At 50.4% G+C, this 15,340-nt stretch overlaps 1 protein-coding gene across 1 annotated transcript; it reads left to right on the plus strand.

The window, feature by feature from the left end:
- The first annotated feature begins 5,513 nt into the window (after positions 1–5,513).
- LOC127311768 (squamosa promoter-binding-like protein 10) lies at positions 5,514–8,194 on the plus strand. Its single transcript, XM_051342227.2, has 3 exons — positions 5,514–6,341; positions 7,105–7,295; positions 7,399–8,194. The coding sequence occupies exons 1-3, from the start codon at positions 5,641–5,643 to the stop codon at positions 7,782–7,784; spliced, it is 1,278 nt and encodes a 425-aa protein (XP_051198187.1). The 5' UTR covers positions 5,514–5,640; the 3' UTR covers positions 7,785–8,194.
- Positions 8,195–15,340: the final 7,146 nt, after the last annotated feature.

The raw sequence follows: 15,340 nt of genomic DNA on the forward strand, positions 1-15,340 counted from the left end.
ACGATCCCACTGGTCATTGGCTGCGGCAGCCCCACAGAGCGGCAATATGTGTCTTTTCCTGAAAAATAGACGACCCCACTGGTCATTGGCTGCGGAGGCCCCACAGAGCGGCAATATATGATTTTCTCTAAATAAATAGAGGACCCCACTGGTCATTGGCTGCGGCAGCCCCACAGAGCGGCAATATATGTCTTTTCCTGAAAAATAGACGACCCCACTGGTCATTGGCTGCGGAGGCCCCACAGAGCGGCAATATATGAGTTTCTCTAAATAAATAGACGACCCCACTGGTCATTGGCTGCGGCAGCCCCACAGAGCGGCAATATATGTCTTTTCCTGAAAAATATACGACCCCACTGGTCATTGGCTGCGGCAGCCCTATAGAGCGGCCCCATTTGTCATTGGCAGCACTGCGTATAAAATCATGAAATAAAACGGCCCACACGTCAGCGATAGATGGATGGCTGCTCCGACGTGTCTCCTGACCCTACCCGTCAGCACGAGACGGTCAGGGAGGAGCTGCCCCTGTGCGTCCCCACCCGGTCAGACTAACGGTCAAGGCCTCTGACCTGACGGCTACCGGCCGTTCCAACACTTGTGCGTGTTTCAAACTAGAGGAGGGGAAAACTGAGGAAAAACTAAGGGACTGGGGAAAACTGAGTACAACTAACGAACCAGGGGCACGAAAATAGAAATCACTAAAGATAAATAGCATGCTAGGTGAACAAATTACAGTTGGGCAATTGACAGAATATCGACCATACATGACAAGATGATTACTACGAGATTCGTTTGGGCATTACAACATAATACGTAGACCATAATCCAACTGCGTCTATGACTAATAATCCAAGTTCCGGTTATCGTCCGAACCGCTTCCAGTATTAAGTTGCTGGCAACAGATTATCGCATTTTAACCAATGTGTGTAAAGTAAACAATAGAATTACCCTTGGATAAAAAATTGTTGTTTTCTCCGTAGTATCAACAGCACATCTACAATCTTAGAAGTTATTGTCACTCTCCTAGAAAACTAGATGCATGAACCTACTATCGAGCATAAATACCCCCTCTTGGAGTCAGAAGCATCTACTTGGCTAGAGAATCTACTAGCAACGGAGAGCATGCAAGATCACAAATAACATATGGCATGAATATATAATCGACCACAACATAGTATACAATATTCATCGGATCCAAGAAACACAACATGTAGCATTACATAAGGATGATCTTGATCATGTTAGACAGCTCACAAGATCTAAACATGAGGCACAAATTGGAGAAGACAACCATCTAGCTACTACTATGGACACATAGTCTAGGGATGAACTACCCACGCATCACTTCGGAGGCGGGCATGGGGATGTAGATACATCCGGCGATGATTTCCCACTCCGGCAGGGTGCCGAGAAGAGCTTCAGAACCCTCCCGGGATGGGTTCTGCAATGGCGGCCGCGACGAAACTTTTCGTGGGGTGAGGCTCAGGTATTCTGGCTTTTCCCGAGATCGTGATTAAATAGGCGGATGGGCGATGTCGGTGGAGGCCAGGGTGGCCCACACCACCCCTAGGCGCGGGCCAGGGTCAGGCCGCGCCTAGGGCTGGCGTGGCCGCCCTGCTACCCCCCTTCGACTCCCCTCTGGACTGTGTCTTCGTTATGGTAAAATATTGATTTCGGCTTTTGTTTCGTCCAATTATGAGAGTATTTTCTATAAACTTTTCTGAAATACAAAACAACAGAAAGCAGGAAATTGACACTATGGCATCTTCTTAATAGGTTAGTGCCGGAAAATGTATAAAAATGCAACGAAGCATGAGAAAAACATATATAAATTGGTGTAAAACAAGCATGGAGCATAAAAAATTATAGATACGTTTGAGACGTATCACCAGGCACAACCAGTTAAGGCCAGACCTTGGGTTTTTACCATGGAAGGTAGGACTCTGAACTTCACCTGTGCTGCCGCCCCCACTTTCATACCACTCCTGCGAATCCCGGAACACCAAGCAAGTTCCTCAACATAGCGGAGACTTGAACCTTCTTTAGCTAATCCCCCAATCTCGCCTTATGAAATTCTCTGCTTCAGACTTCACCATGGACCAAAAGTCTCTTGATGTCAACATAGAACAGAGCTTCGCGCCGCTCCCTCCAGGACCAAACGGTCGGAATAAAATCATGGGTGCGTGCAACCGAATACCACCCGATCATGTGAACTCCAGGCAAAAGATGCACTGTTCCATTCGTTGTCGGAGCCTTCCGGAACTCTTCACTCCGGCTAGCTGAAGAAAGATCGGCATCCAAAATGTTTTCACCTTCGCGAAAGAAGAACCCTAGGACCACCACCATGAAAGCCGGAACGGCTGGCCCCCATGCCGCCGCCATGGCTGGGATCCGTAGTCCATCTTCCTCCTCCAACCCGGCCGGTGGAGGTCAGCAGCGATCCCGCTACCACCCTTTCCCCGCCGAGTTCCGCAAAACCACCGCGTCTCCCGTCGTGGTGTAGGTGAAGTAGCCGAAAGCCACCGCCACCAGACCCGCCATCCACCGTCGCCGCCGCTAGAAGACCCCGCCTCCGCATGAAGGGGGGTCCATGGATGCGCCACCACCGCCCCTGCCTTTGGCAGCCGGACACGGCCGCCACCGCTGACCCCGACGGTGGTGGCAGCCATGAGGAGGAAGATGGGACACCTCTTCTTGGGTTTGGGTCGTCGCCCGGAGCAGCCTCGCGCGAGACAACCCGGGGCGAAGGTGGGAAGAGAGGAGAGGGGATGGGAAGGGTAGTGGTGGAGGGTGGTGGGATGGTGGCGGCACTGGGAGGGTGGAGGGTGGAGGGGCGGCCGCTAGGTCAGGGAGGGGCGGCGGCTAGGTTAGGGAGGGGCGGCGGTTCACGTGCTACACGGAGGGTGGAGGCCAGAAGAACAATGATTCTAGGTACACACCTAAGTTTCGACCTAAATCGAACCCAAATTTGGAGCCAAAATTAAAGGGTCGTATGTGCACAAACTATTCATTTGGCTGGTGTCGTTTATTGTTGCCCTCTATCCGCGCGAACACAAACGAACTCGTTCGGGCCAAATGAGTCTCCGTGTTGCCCTAAGAGCATCTCCACTCGTCCCCCCGACGAGGCCCCCGAGCGACGTTTTTCCCATCCGGACGGCGAAATTCGGCCCAGTCGCGCCCCCGGTTCCTCGTTTTCGTCCGGATTTGGCCCTTCATCCATCCGGCGAGCCCACGCCATCCCCGGCCCCCCGGGGACCTATCGGGGACTCCGGACGAGTGAAAAGCGGGGAAGGGCCCAATCTGTCGGTGACTCGACACACGAACCCCACCGCCACCTCGCTCAAAATCTCCCCCACCCCTCGTATCTCTCTCGCCGCCGGCACCACCCCGCCGGATTGTTGCCCAGATTCCGCCGTCTTTCGACGACGGCCTATCTGGCTGCTCTTCCGCTGGCCTGTTTTCCGACTTTGGCCTGCTCCTCGTCGCTCGCGGCTCGGGTTGCCTCGACCACGCCCGTCAGGTGTTCGTCCATTTGCCTCGCCGGCCATGGACTCGGACGAAGAGGAGGAGCAGATGTTCGTCGAGCTTATGCAAGAAGAGATGGCAGCAGCCGCCCAAGACGACGAGCACATGATGATCCTCGGTTGCTTGGCAAGCCTGTACGCCGGACTGGCAACTGGTCGACGTGGTGGGTCGGCACCAGGTCGCCGGAAGTGCAAGCCGAGACAGCGAATGGAGGGCTACTGCATGTTGTACGCCGTCTACTTCGCCGACAATCCATTGCACGGTGAGAGTGTTTTCCGGCGTCGTTTCAGGATGAGCAGAAAGCTATTTCTGCAAATTGTGTATGCCATCCGAGACTTTGATCCCTACTTCAGATGCAAGGCGGATTGCACTGGTTTGGTTGGATTTTCGTCACTGCAGAAGTGCACAGTGGCTATGAGGATGCTGGCGTATGGAGCTCCCGGTGATAGTACAGATGACTATCTTCGGATGGCGGAGTCCACCGCCCTTGATTGTTTCTACCGGTTCTGCAGGGCCGTCATAGCAGTGTTCGGGGACTATTACTTGAGATCACCCACTGTCGAAGGCACTCAGAGGATCCTTGCAACAAATGAAGCTAGGGGTTTTCCAGGGATGCTTGGAAGCATTGACTGCATGCATTGGCAATGGAAGAACTATCCGTTTGCGTGGCAGGGAATGTACAAGGGTCACAAAAAAGGCTGCACTGTGATACTTGAAGCAGTGGCTACCCATGATCTCTGGATTTGGCACTCTTTCTTTGGTATGCCTGGATCCAACAATGACATCAACGTCCTAAACTGCTCCCCGGTCTTTTCCAAGCTTGTTGAGGGTCATGCTCCCCCGGTGGACTATGTGATCAATGGTCGGCACTACATCAAAGGATACTACCTTGCAGACGGTATCTATCCAAAGTGGGCAACATTTGTGAAGACTATCTCGAACCCTAGCCCCCCAAACTTTGCGAGTTTGTCAAGAAACAAGAAGCTTGCTGAAAAGACGTCGAGCGTGCATTTGGTGTCCTCCAGCAGAGATTTGCTGTCGTCCGGTTCCCCGCTATGACTTGGTCCAAAGATCAGATGTGGGAGGTGATGAACTGCTGTGTGTGCCTACACAATATGATTATTGAAAATGAGCGAAAGCATCCGGTTCCTCTGGCTGAGCAAGAAGCACCATATGAGAGAGAGGGTCCTCTTGCACAGCCTAATCACCAGGTGCCTCCATCATGGGCCGCCTTCATTGCTATGCGCCAGGAGATTCGAGATTCTACAATGCATCAGCTGCTGCAAGATGATCTGGTGGAGCACATATGGAGGCTCCGAGGCAACGCCAACCCCGATGCCAACTAGTCTGTCTTAATTTGTTTGAAAAATTGTGAAATTGTGTGCTTCATTTGTTTCAGCACTTGTTAAACATTGTACTGATTATCACCGAATTTGTTTCAGCAATTTTCGTACTCTTGGTCGCCGAACTTGTTAAATTTTATGTTAAATTTGTTTGAAATATGTCAAATGGTCGAGGTTGGGGGTTTCCTGCCGGGGGGGCGGCTGGAACTTCGGCGCTCCCCAGGCCAAATCTTCCTCCAATCCGGACGAAAATTTCGCCGGATTTGGGCGTGGGGAGCGCCAACGAGTGGGGATGCTCTAAGAACTTGCTAGCATTACATTAATTTCGTTTTGGTGAACAAGAAGGCTGAATCGAGGGAGTACACACAAGTGCGGATGCATGTCTTCTCTTTGGGGGAAGAGGGCGGTATATGCTTCTCTCTCCAAAACAACCACGGCGACTTCTTGCACCGGAAGGGCAAGGAAGGCCCCTCCCACTCTGTGGTGATCAGGGCTTGGCCCAGTGAGGAGGCTGACACATGCCACTCCCGGACAAGCTACACGCCAAGAGTTATTACCAACGGACACACACTCTCACTCATCCTACATACTATCTCTCCCGGCCTCACTCCACCTCGCGCGCTGCCTTTTTAACCACCTCTGCGCCCGCCACACCACCTACAACAGCACAGCACAGCACACCCAGTGAGAGTGAGCCCGTTCCGCCATACTCATCCAGCTACCCAGCCACACACCTCCGTGCTCTCCCAGCCACGACCACCACCTGCAGGCCATGCTGAGCGGCAGGATGAACTCGGCGGCCAGCGACGACTACCAGTTCGCGGCAATGCAGCAGCAGCAGCAACCCCCGCAACCCTACCTCGGGTTCGACCACGCCGCCATGGTGTCCGCCAACGCGGGAGGCGGCCAGCGCGGCCACCAGGGGACCATGATGTACGACAACTTCGACTTCGCGGCGGCGGCGGCCGCCTTCGGGCAGTTCCAGCAGGAGGCGGCGCCGCACCACCACCACCAGATGCTCGCGCTCCCGCCGCCGAACGTCCCCGGCGGTGGGCTGATGGCGCCCCCGCCCATGCCCCACGGCATGCAGCTCCAGATGCCGCCCATGCCCATGGCCATGCACGGCGGCGACCTGTACCCCGCGCTCGGCATGGTGAAGCGCGAGGGCAGCGTCATCGGCGGAGCAGACGCGGGGAGGATCGGGCTCAACCTCGGCCGCCGCACCTACTTCTCCCCCGGGGACATGATGGCCGTGGACCGGATGCTGATGCGGTCCCGCCTCGGCGGCGTGTTCGGGCTCGGGTTCGGCGGCGCGCACCACCAGCCGCCCCGGTGCCAGGCGGAAGGGTGCAAGGCCGACCTCTCCGGCGCCAAGCACTACCACCGCCGCCACAAGGTGTGCGAGTACCACGCCAAGGCGTCCCTCGTCGCCGCCGGCGGCAAGCAGCAGCGCTTCTGCCAGCAGTGCAGCAGGTACGTACCCCACACACCAACACTGTTCTTGCGAAACCCTACTACCATAGCTAGGGCAGCAGGAGCAAGGTTGTAGAATAGGGTAGGGCCAGTGGAAGGAAGCTGTTTGCCTTTCCAGTTCTTTTGCCCTCTGTTTTGGTTCATGTCGCTTGTCCGTTGCGGGCGGCAGCCATGGAAAGAAAGCTCTGTGTGCAAAAGCAGGTCGTCGCAGTTGAGAGGACGACCAGTCATGTCAAGAAAAGGCACAACAAAAATGGAGAACAGCAGTGGCTAGGGCATGCATGCAAGCATATGTGCATCTGGGCATGCATGACCTCTCACCTCTCTCTCTTTTTTTCCTTTCCATGGCCTTGTCTTTCTTTGGTCTTCTGGGGATCGATGGAAAAGGGTACCAGAGGAGAAAAAGGCAGCGTGCTTTGCGTTGTCATGCAGAGTGCAGGCTGCTGGGAGGGAGGAGCGAGATGCTGCATGATCCGGCGCCAGGCTTTTGCCCTGTGACCATATCTCTGGCCCTCTCTTTATCCTCGCATTGACCAATGCTATAGCGCTCGTAGTACCGGTGGGGTGGCAGTGGCGACTAGACTTTTGCGTGCTAATTATGGGTGTTCATCATTGGACAAATTATATTATTCGTCCAGGTCGACTTTTGTTTTAATTTGATTTATTGCGAGGCTTACCTAGTGCAGCTTGAAGGGTTTTGTTACTCCATGTTATTAGCTCTAAACTGATGTTCTCGATCTTGGTTCATTTCTGTTTCGGTTAGGTTTCACGTGCTCACCGAGTTCGACGAGGCCAAGAGGAGCTGCCGGAAGCGGCTAGCCGAGCACAACCGTCGGAGGAGGAAGCCCGCCGCCAGCAGCAACACTGCGGCCGGGTCCAAGGACTCGGCGCCGCCTTCCAAGAAACCCAACGCCGGCGGCGCCATGTCCGGCTCCTACACCGCCGACAACAACAGTAAGCTAACCTGCACTTCATTTCCGTGCTCCTCCTACACGGCGGCCGGGATCATTTTAATATCACGATTAATGAACTCTCGTTTGTACGTACGATCGAGCAGATATGAGCGCGGCCAAGTCAACCATCTCGTCGAACACGAGCGCGATCAGCTGCTTGCAGCAGGACCAGAACAAGGTGGCGAGGCCGACGGCGCTCACCCTCGGCGCGCTGCCGAATGTGAAGGACGACTACCAGCTCAACGCGATGCATCTCCAAGCCCAAGCCGACCACCACCACCGTCACCAGGAGCAACAGCACTTCATCACCTCCCTCCTCCACAGCAGCAACACCAACCACAACATCCTGTCGTGTTCATCGGTGTGCTCCAGCGGGTTGCCATCGGCGGCGGCAGCCAACGGCGAGGACTCCGACCAGAACAACAACGATGGCGGCGGCAGCAACAACAACGGCAATAACATGCATCTCTTCGAGGTGGACTTCATGTAGATGCGATGTCAGCTAGCTAAGCTGCACATGAAGTGGCGAGTGTGGTAGTACTTTAATTAATTTGTGTGTAGGTAAAAGAAGAAGTAAAACAGGAGAGCCAAAAAATCAAGGGTATAGTCCAAAGTATCAAGTGATGTCATCGGCTGCCAAGTGATCAGTGCAAAGGAAAGGCTGTGCTAGCTAGCGTGCTTGCTTTGTTGCTTGGCTAAGCAATGCGAGACTTTCTTTTCCTCTCACCACCCCTGCAGTGCTCCTGTAGTAACTGCAAGCAAGCATGCCTTTCTGTTTCAGTGAGGAAATAATGTTTGTGTTCTTGTATTTTTTTTTCTTTTTTACTTCGGTGTATGTGTAGTACCAGTCCTTTTATCTCCTACAGTTAATCAACAGAGATGTGACTAGCTCCATAATTACAGTTACTGCTTGCCTAATTAAGCTAAGAGGTCCCAACTCACATTACTCCACAATCTTTTCGAATCTGGCATTGCCTCACCTTCAAATCTTGACCATTTTTACTGGCATGGAGTAGTAATAATTTGAAGGGAGGCCATGCATGCAAATAATCAAGCACACGTATTAATTGCATGTGGAAAGTGTGGAGCCTCCAACAGATCCTGCCCGGATACACATGAACCTTAATTTCACAAGAAGCCTAGCTACATACTAGCACGTACACAGTGTACATTCCATGCATGCATGCTCCTTGAGTTCATTAATTATCTGAATGGATCTGCACACATGTAGTATATAACCCATGCGACAGAGATTTTTTTTTGCAAATCTTTGCTAATGCTATCGGATCCAAATTAATTATCCTAGATTTAGGCAAAATCTGACTAGGTTTAATATATCGAAGTACTGACAACTAATTTGGACCGGAGGTGGTACTATTTTTTAAACGATGCAATTTCTTTGCGGTTCATGGTCCAACGAGGTGTAGGCGGGGATGGCGTGAGAGTGGCGACGAACACGGTGATCACACATTTTTACCGATCAAGGTGGCAACAAACATGAAAGAGCCGCATTAGACAGATGAACGCACTAGAAGCGGTAATGATGTGGAGGCAAGGCTTGGACTGGGAAAACAACGTGGAGTGACGGCTAGGGTGGAGGTGAGGTAGGGTTCTTGTACGGTGTTGAGGTGGGCCATTCGCGCAGGAGAAGAAAACCATGTCCCTAAGGTCGCCCAGTGCATTGTGTGCTAAGACAGACGCTTAAAAATAGAACTTTATTCTTATGAAGCACCAATGCTTCTTTCTAGTAGAGTTACCTAGTTAATTAATCACCTGCCTTGTATGAATAAGCACCTGGTGTTAAGCAAAATCCAATCTGTTTTGTTGAACATTTCTCTAAGCACTTTGTATTGCCGATGGCCCAAAGGGAATGGCAAGAGATGGTGATAGATTGAACCGACGATGGTGATAATTGGATTAGGGTGGTGTTGTAGCATGACACGGTAGCGGTATTGGCTGCGGAAAGGGGGAGGGGGACGAGCGAAATAAAGATACAAACCGTTGGATTGAAGCCAGGTGTGTTGTCTATGGCACTATGGCTCCCATATATGTTGGCTTCCTTTCAAAAGAGTTTTTCGTTAGTATAGATAAATTGATTGCCGACCCGCACGTTTGGAACCTGGCAACGCGCGAGGATGAAATCAGTAGCGTCAACAGCTTGTCTGAGATTCGGGTTTAATATAGCCCCTAAGCAATACGGTTGGTTTAATTTTCTGAACTAGGCAGATACGAAGATAAATACAACGGCATCGTCAGTGCTTTTAATGCATACAGAGTCAGTGTTTTTAATGCTCATGCATGTTGGCCTGCGTTTTCCACCTTCCTTGTTACCTGTCCGTGAGATTCGACGAGTGATTAATGCTCCATAAGATAAGCACATGTTAATCTTTAGAGTAATACTAATCATGTGGGAAGGTAAAAAAAAAGTATCAAATATTAGTGCGTTCTGGGAGGAGAAAATACACTACCAGGTAACTAGTAGGGGATTACTCGATTTCAAGGAGGCAATTTGGAGTCTCGCCTAGCATTTTGCTTATTAAAACGGTGTCGTACAAAAGCTCTCCAGATTGAGAAGTAAAAATTCAAGAACCCGGTGTAAGCAATAATTAGCAAACACAATTACCCGTGTAAACTGAATTGTCTTAAGTAACATCAAATATTCAGACAGAACAATTCAACAAAAAATAAAAATTACTATTAACTAATTGTAGTTAGCACGGGTTAATCTTTAATACTGATCGTGTAGTTAGGCAAAAAAATGCATGCAGTCAGGTTATTGAAAAAGCGCTGCCATCGAATCATTAAAAGTTAAGAACGCGGTGTAAGCAATATACTCCAAATGATTATCTTAATTAACATCAAATTTTTAGACAGAAACATCAACAAAAGTAAAAAAATTGACTATTAAACTAATTGGGACTCCGAATTATTAATCTGTGAACAGCCAGAAGTGGATTCGTGCACATTCCATAATTCTTTTTCCGAATCTGGTCAATCAGATGAATGAACTAAAATACTTGAATCAGGTCCATATGACAAATAAACATAATTATGTACCAGATCAGAATCTGTGTACAAAACCAACACGGCGGACTAAAGGGAATCAGATCAAGATAACTGGTGGCCAAGATCCTACATACAAAAATGGCGGCGTACATGAATTTGTACAAATCCAGCACGGTCTAGAGCAAACCAAAAGAAACACACAGGAGCACGATTGACAGAAAACCACAAGAAATCTAACACACGAAACGGGAGGACTGCGGCTCTCGTACAGATTGAAAACCGCCTTCTTCGGCACGGGCCGGCACTGCCGCCGTGGTGGTGGTGGCCTCTGGTGGGTCTTGTTGCCGGGGGGCAGTGGGCTGAGGAAGACGGAGCCGGCGCCGCCCCCCACAGCGGCCAGGCACTGCATCAGCCCCTTGAGCGACCGGAGCGCGACGACGAGCGCGACCGGGTCGGCGTCGGCGGCGGCCTCGAGCACCGCCGGGTTGGACGCCCTTAGCGCTGTTGTCCTTGGACAACCGGAGCGCGGCCGGGTCGGCGTCGTCGGAGAGCTAGCCCGCAGCACCGTGGTGGGCATCACCGCCGGCCAGGAGGCGTGCTCGAGCTCGACGGTGCGCGTGTCGGTGAGTTTCTGGATGCGGGCCAAGCGCCGCATCGACCCACCGTCGCATACTCCCACGCCGTCGAGGTTGACGCGTTTCCCCGCCGCCGCGCCTTGGTCCACCCCAGTGCTCCTGGTAATCCTCGTGTGAGGAGCACGCCAGTGACCTTGGGCCCCGTGGATGGAGGCGAACGGGATTTGGTGGGGGGCTCCCTTGGCCGCGCAAGGATGGCGCCTGCCGAGGGCCAGTGAGGAGGATTCCGGCGACAACGGTTCCCAAGCGTTGAGGAGGATGAGATCCGGAGGAATTTGGCGGTGGAGCTCTCCTGCTTGAAAGAGATGATGTCTGCCTGGGATGAGATGGGCGAGGAGGAAGAGGTGGAGAGGAAGGGGGAGTTGGGAGCATTTAATATGAATCAGGGTGTCTGACATGTTGAAAATACGAGACATATACATGATGGAAATACGTATGTGTCAGACAACGTGGTGTTGGCTGATTGGATGTGTTTTCATCCTCGCCCGTACCCGGGTTCCGTTCAGCATTTTCGAATTGATTGCTCGCTATAGCATTTGCTGTACAAATCTAGCCCAGATGTTGGAGTACAGTGTTAATTAATAAAGGAAAGTGCTGGGCGTCCCCCGGGGGATCTGATTCCCCAGCCCCCGGGTCCCCAGCCGTCGGATCAACCATTTTGACGGTTAGATTTGCATGTAGCAAAAAAACATCTCCGGCAGCAAAAAATCACCCCCGGCAGCAAATGACTGAAGCAAAAAACGGTTCGTTTCAGAAAAGAAAATAAAAAAGATGGGCTCGCCGGAGACCTCGCCGGAGACCACGTAGCAAACATATTACGCAGATGTAGCAAAACCGCAAATAAATTGTAGCAATTTTTTTTATTCATATGCTGCAAATCCTCTAAGACATTAACGGAGACATCGCTCGTACTGGCGACAACGCCGTCGAGGTTGCGACAACGCCGTCCGTGGGCGACGCCGGGAGCATCGGCGGCGACCGCCTGGAGCATCGACGCCCTCGGCTGGTAGCACTAGTGAAAGCCACTAGTAGCATCCCAAAGTGGGTTACACGGTGTCGTCAACCGCCGGCAGAAGGGTGTCCACGGCAGCAAGACTTCCACCGACGGGAGGCGACAACGGCGCCCTTAGTAGGCAAGACCTACGCCCACGGCGCGCAAAGAACGACGGCCATCGGTAGTAGCACGTCTGCCGGCAGAGGTAGCAAAGGCGCCCGCAGCCGCACCTCCGCCCACCGCATAGCGCCGGCGATGGCGCCCGCCGGTGGCGGCACCTCCGCCTCCCGCAAAAAGCAGCGGCGCCGCCGGTGGCGGCACCTCGAGTTCTGCCCCCGACCACGCCTCGGCGGCCGCGGCGCTAGGGCGAGAGGACGGATGGGGAGGCGTGAGGCTGCGCGAGGGAGGCGAGCTTCATCGTTGGGGCCGCTGAGGGAGAAGTTGCGGAGGAAGTGGCCGGCGACAAGGGCGCGCCGGCGCGGCGTTCTGCGGCCGGCGACAGGAACGGCTCCGCAACGAGCAAAGACCACCGGTGATAGGAGCAAACTAGCAGCCGGAGCGGCATCCCTGCCGGCAACGGAGGAGGCACAGGGTCCGGCGGCGGGGATGGCATGCGGTCGGCGGTCCAGCGCGTGGAGAACAGTTGTGTGGTCAACGGGAGCAGTGTTCGTGAGGAAAGGATGAGGATGAAGCGAGTGGATGAGAAAAAACAAACGAGGCGGGTAGAGGTGGACCACGTGCGTGGGCCTGCGAGCCACATGTCCGGCTGCGATCGATCCGATCGTACGGCCGCGCGTCGGAGGTTGGAAACGCGTGATCCCCCGGGGGGATTGGATCATTTTCCATTAATAAACCTAGTCGTGCTAGTGTGGTACAATTTGTGTGGCCTTCATTTCATCGTACGTACTGTGTATTTGGCGCCGGCCCCATGCGCCAGAAACTTGAATGCCGCAGGCTTAATTAACTTAGTTGGGCCACCATGCATGCATGCACAGATGATGATGACAAACAGTGTTTGCTTTGCGTTAGTAATAATTTGAGCGCGCTATGGCTGGATCGATCATGAGCCATTCATGGCATATTTGTTGGCCGATCTGGTTGCCTCCAAAGGCAAGGACCACTCATTGAATTACGATGCATTGTTACTACCTCCGTCCTAATTTATAGGTCTTATGTGTGCAGCCTGCTTTGGTCGTAAGTTTAACCAACGTTAATATGAGGTACATATTTCATTAGAAAGTTCAGATGTCCCAATTGCTAACGATGTAACTTTTTATTGTATAATTTATATTATGTTGATTAAATTGATGATCTACCATGTAAACCAGGACGGAGGGAGTAATAAAGTCACGCTTACATCAATACTATCTCTATCCTAAATTAAGTGACTAAGCATTTTGGAAACACGGGTGTATCTACAACTTAATTTTTTTTGGGACAAAGGTAGCTAGTATATGCATGCACATATATGCTCGAGATAGAGTATGTCAAGCGTACGAGATGAATCGTATTAAAGCCAAGAGTGCTTGGCTGATCTTAGCTCAATCAAAATTTTGATGATTCCTACCTTTTCATCATAGATTGGAGACCTTCCCGTCCCGACGCTACATCTTTATGAACAATTTTCCAAAGTTGTGAGTTGCGACGGATTGTGAAAATAATGGATTTTTCTGCTGCACTAATGCATTGTAAATGTAGAAGTGTGACAAAATGTAAACCTTCATAATCCATTTTTTTCAAACGTCTCTTAACAAGAATACATGTTCGGTTACAAGAATGACATTGGCAAAGAAATGGAACGGGAAATAAGTGTGCCCTCGCAACAATAGGACACCCTCTGATAAGCACTCGACATCGAGTAGTCCCTACAGGGCAAAAAGCTATTGATACTAAAGCCTAGGCAAGAAAACAAAGTCTTAACAAGTTTAACATCACACAAAGACACCAAAATGTAATGAACCAAAAGCTACAACAACATCAGCTAAGGCCCTTTGATCATCAACATCATAGTTCCAGAACAGCCAATCGAAGCACTACCCGCTAGCTGTCAGGTTCATATATAGCTTTTGTCATCAGCTTCTTCGCTCCGCTTCGCAACTTCTCAACATCATCAGCTCCATACAAACTTGCCCAATAATTAATAAATGAATACACTGTAAAGATGGTCACCACAGCAAATCTCAGTTGATACTCCTCAAAGGTTACTTTATTCATGGTGATCCAAATCGATCCAAAAGGCAGAGTAAAGAAATCTGATATCCCAGTAAACAAACATAGAACATGCCAGACTCAGCCACAAACTTTGGGATAGGAACTGGCTCCTAAACGAAAACCGGGGGTTCTTCAAAAACTTTAGCCACCCACATGTGAAAAACAAGTGTTTTGGAGTTTCAATATTGTCACAAAATAGCACTTTGGAGATCCCACCCGATTCTTTTTTCTCATATTATCCCAAGTTAGCACATCATCTTTATATAACTACCACCGAAAAAACAATTGAGAGGTAACTTTGCTTTCCAAAATGTTTTGTTCCTAGCAACAACTATTTTTTACCACATTTGATAGACCGATAAGGTTGAGAAATCTTTATTCGGGTTAAACTTCTAGACAACACCATCTGATACTTCAAATCGATCAGCTTGCATAGCCGTGTTTTTTAATAATATTCCATTGATTCATCATGTCAAAAAGCATTATTCTCCGGAAAGGAATGAAGGAATTACAGTCCACCACACTTGCAAATGTTGCTTCTTAAGCCTGAGATATATCAAAAAAAAAAAGGATGACTAACAACCAAAGGAATATCATTCAACCAAGGATCCAACTAGAATCTCGCAAGATAGGACTCAAGCACAAAAAAGGCTAAGGCTGCAACTACGACTCGCAAGACCAACAAGATAAACAAACAACATGTTTGATAGGATGTGGGGTAAATCCGTTATCATGGTTGCATGAAAAAAGATATACATGTGGATATGAATTGAGACACAACTAAAGCATCATACAACTATGGCAAGGATAAGACGAAAAACATGCATATGATAGAGTGGAAGATGCTTACCTAAAAAAACACGGTCGAGGAACATCCAAAGAACTTTTCGTTGGTCACATCAACTCAATGTCCTATCCATCAATATGCGAAGTACTTCACAACAAATAGATGCAACGCTTACTTCTACGGCAACAAATCCATCATGATAAGTATGCATGACATGGGAAAAGATGGCGCAACGCAATTAAGCAAATTACGGGGAATGGAATCCCAACAAATAGTATATGGTTCAATTTATTTTTCTACCCATAAAAAATAAACGTTGATTAGCATGAAAAGCATGTCATGAGTGAGCTGTACAAAATTAATCCGAACAAATTTGCTTTTATAAAACCAAATTCCCAACATTCCCTAGTTAA

The sequence above is a fragment of the Lolium perenne genome, chromosome 7, assembly GCF_019359855.2.
Source record: "Lolium perenne isolate Kyuss_39 chromosome 7, Kyuss_2.0, whole genome shotgun sequence".
NCBI lineage: Eukaryota > Viridiplantae > Streptophyta > Magnoliopsida > Poales > Poaceae > Lolium > Lolium perenne.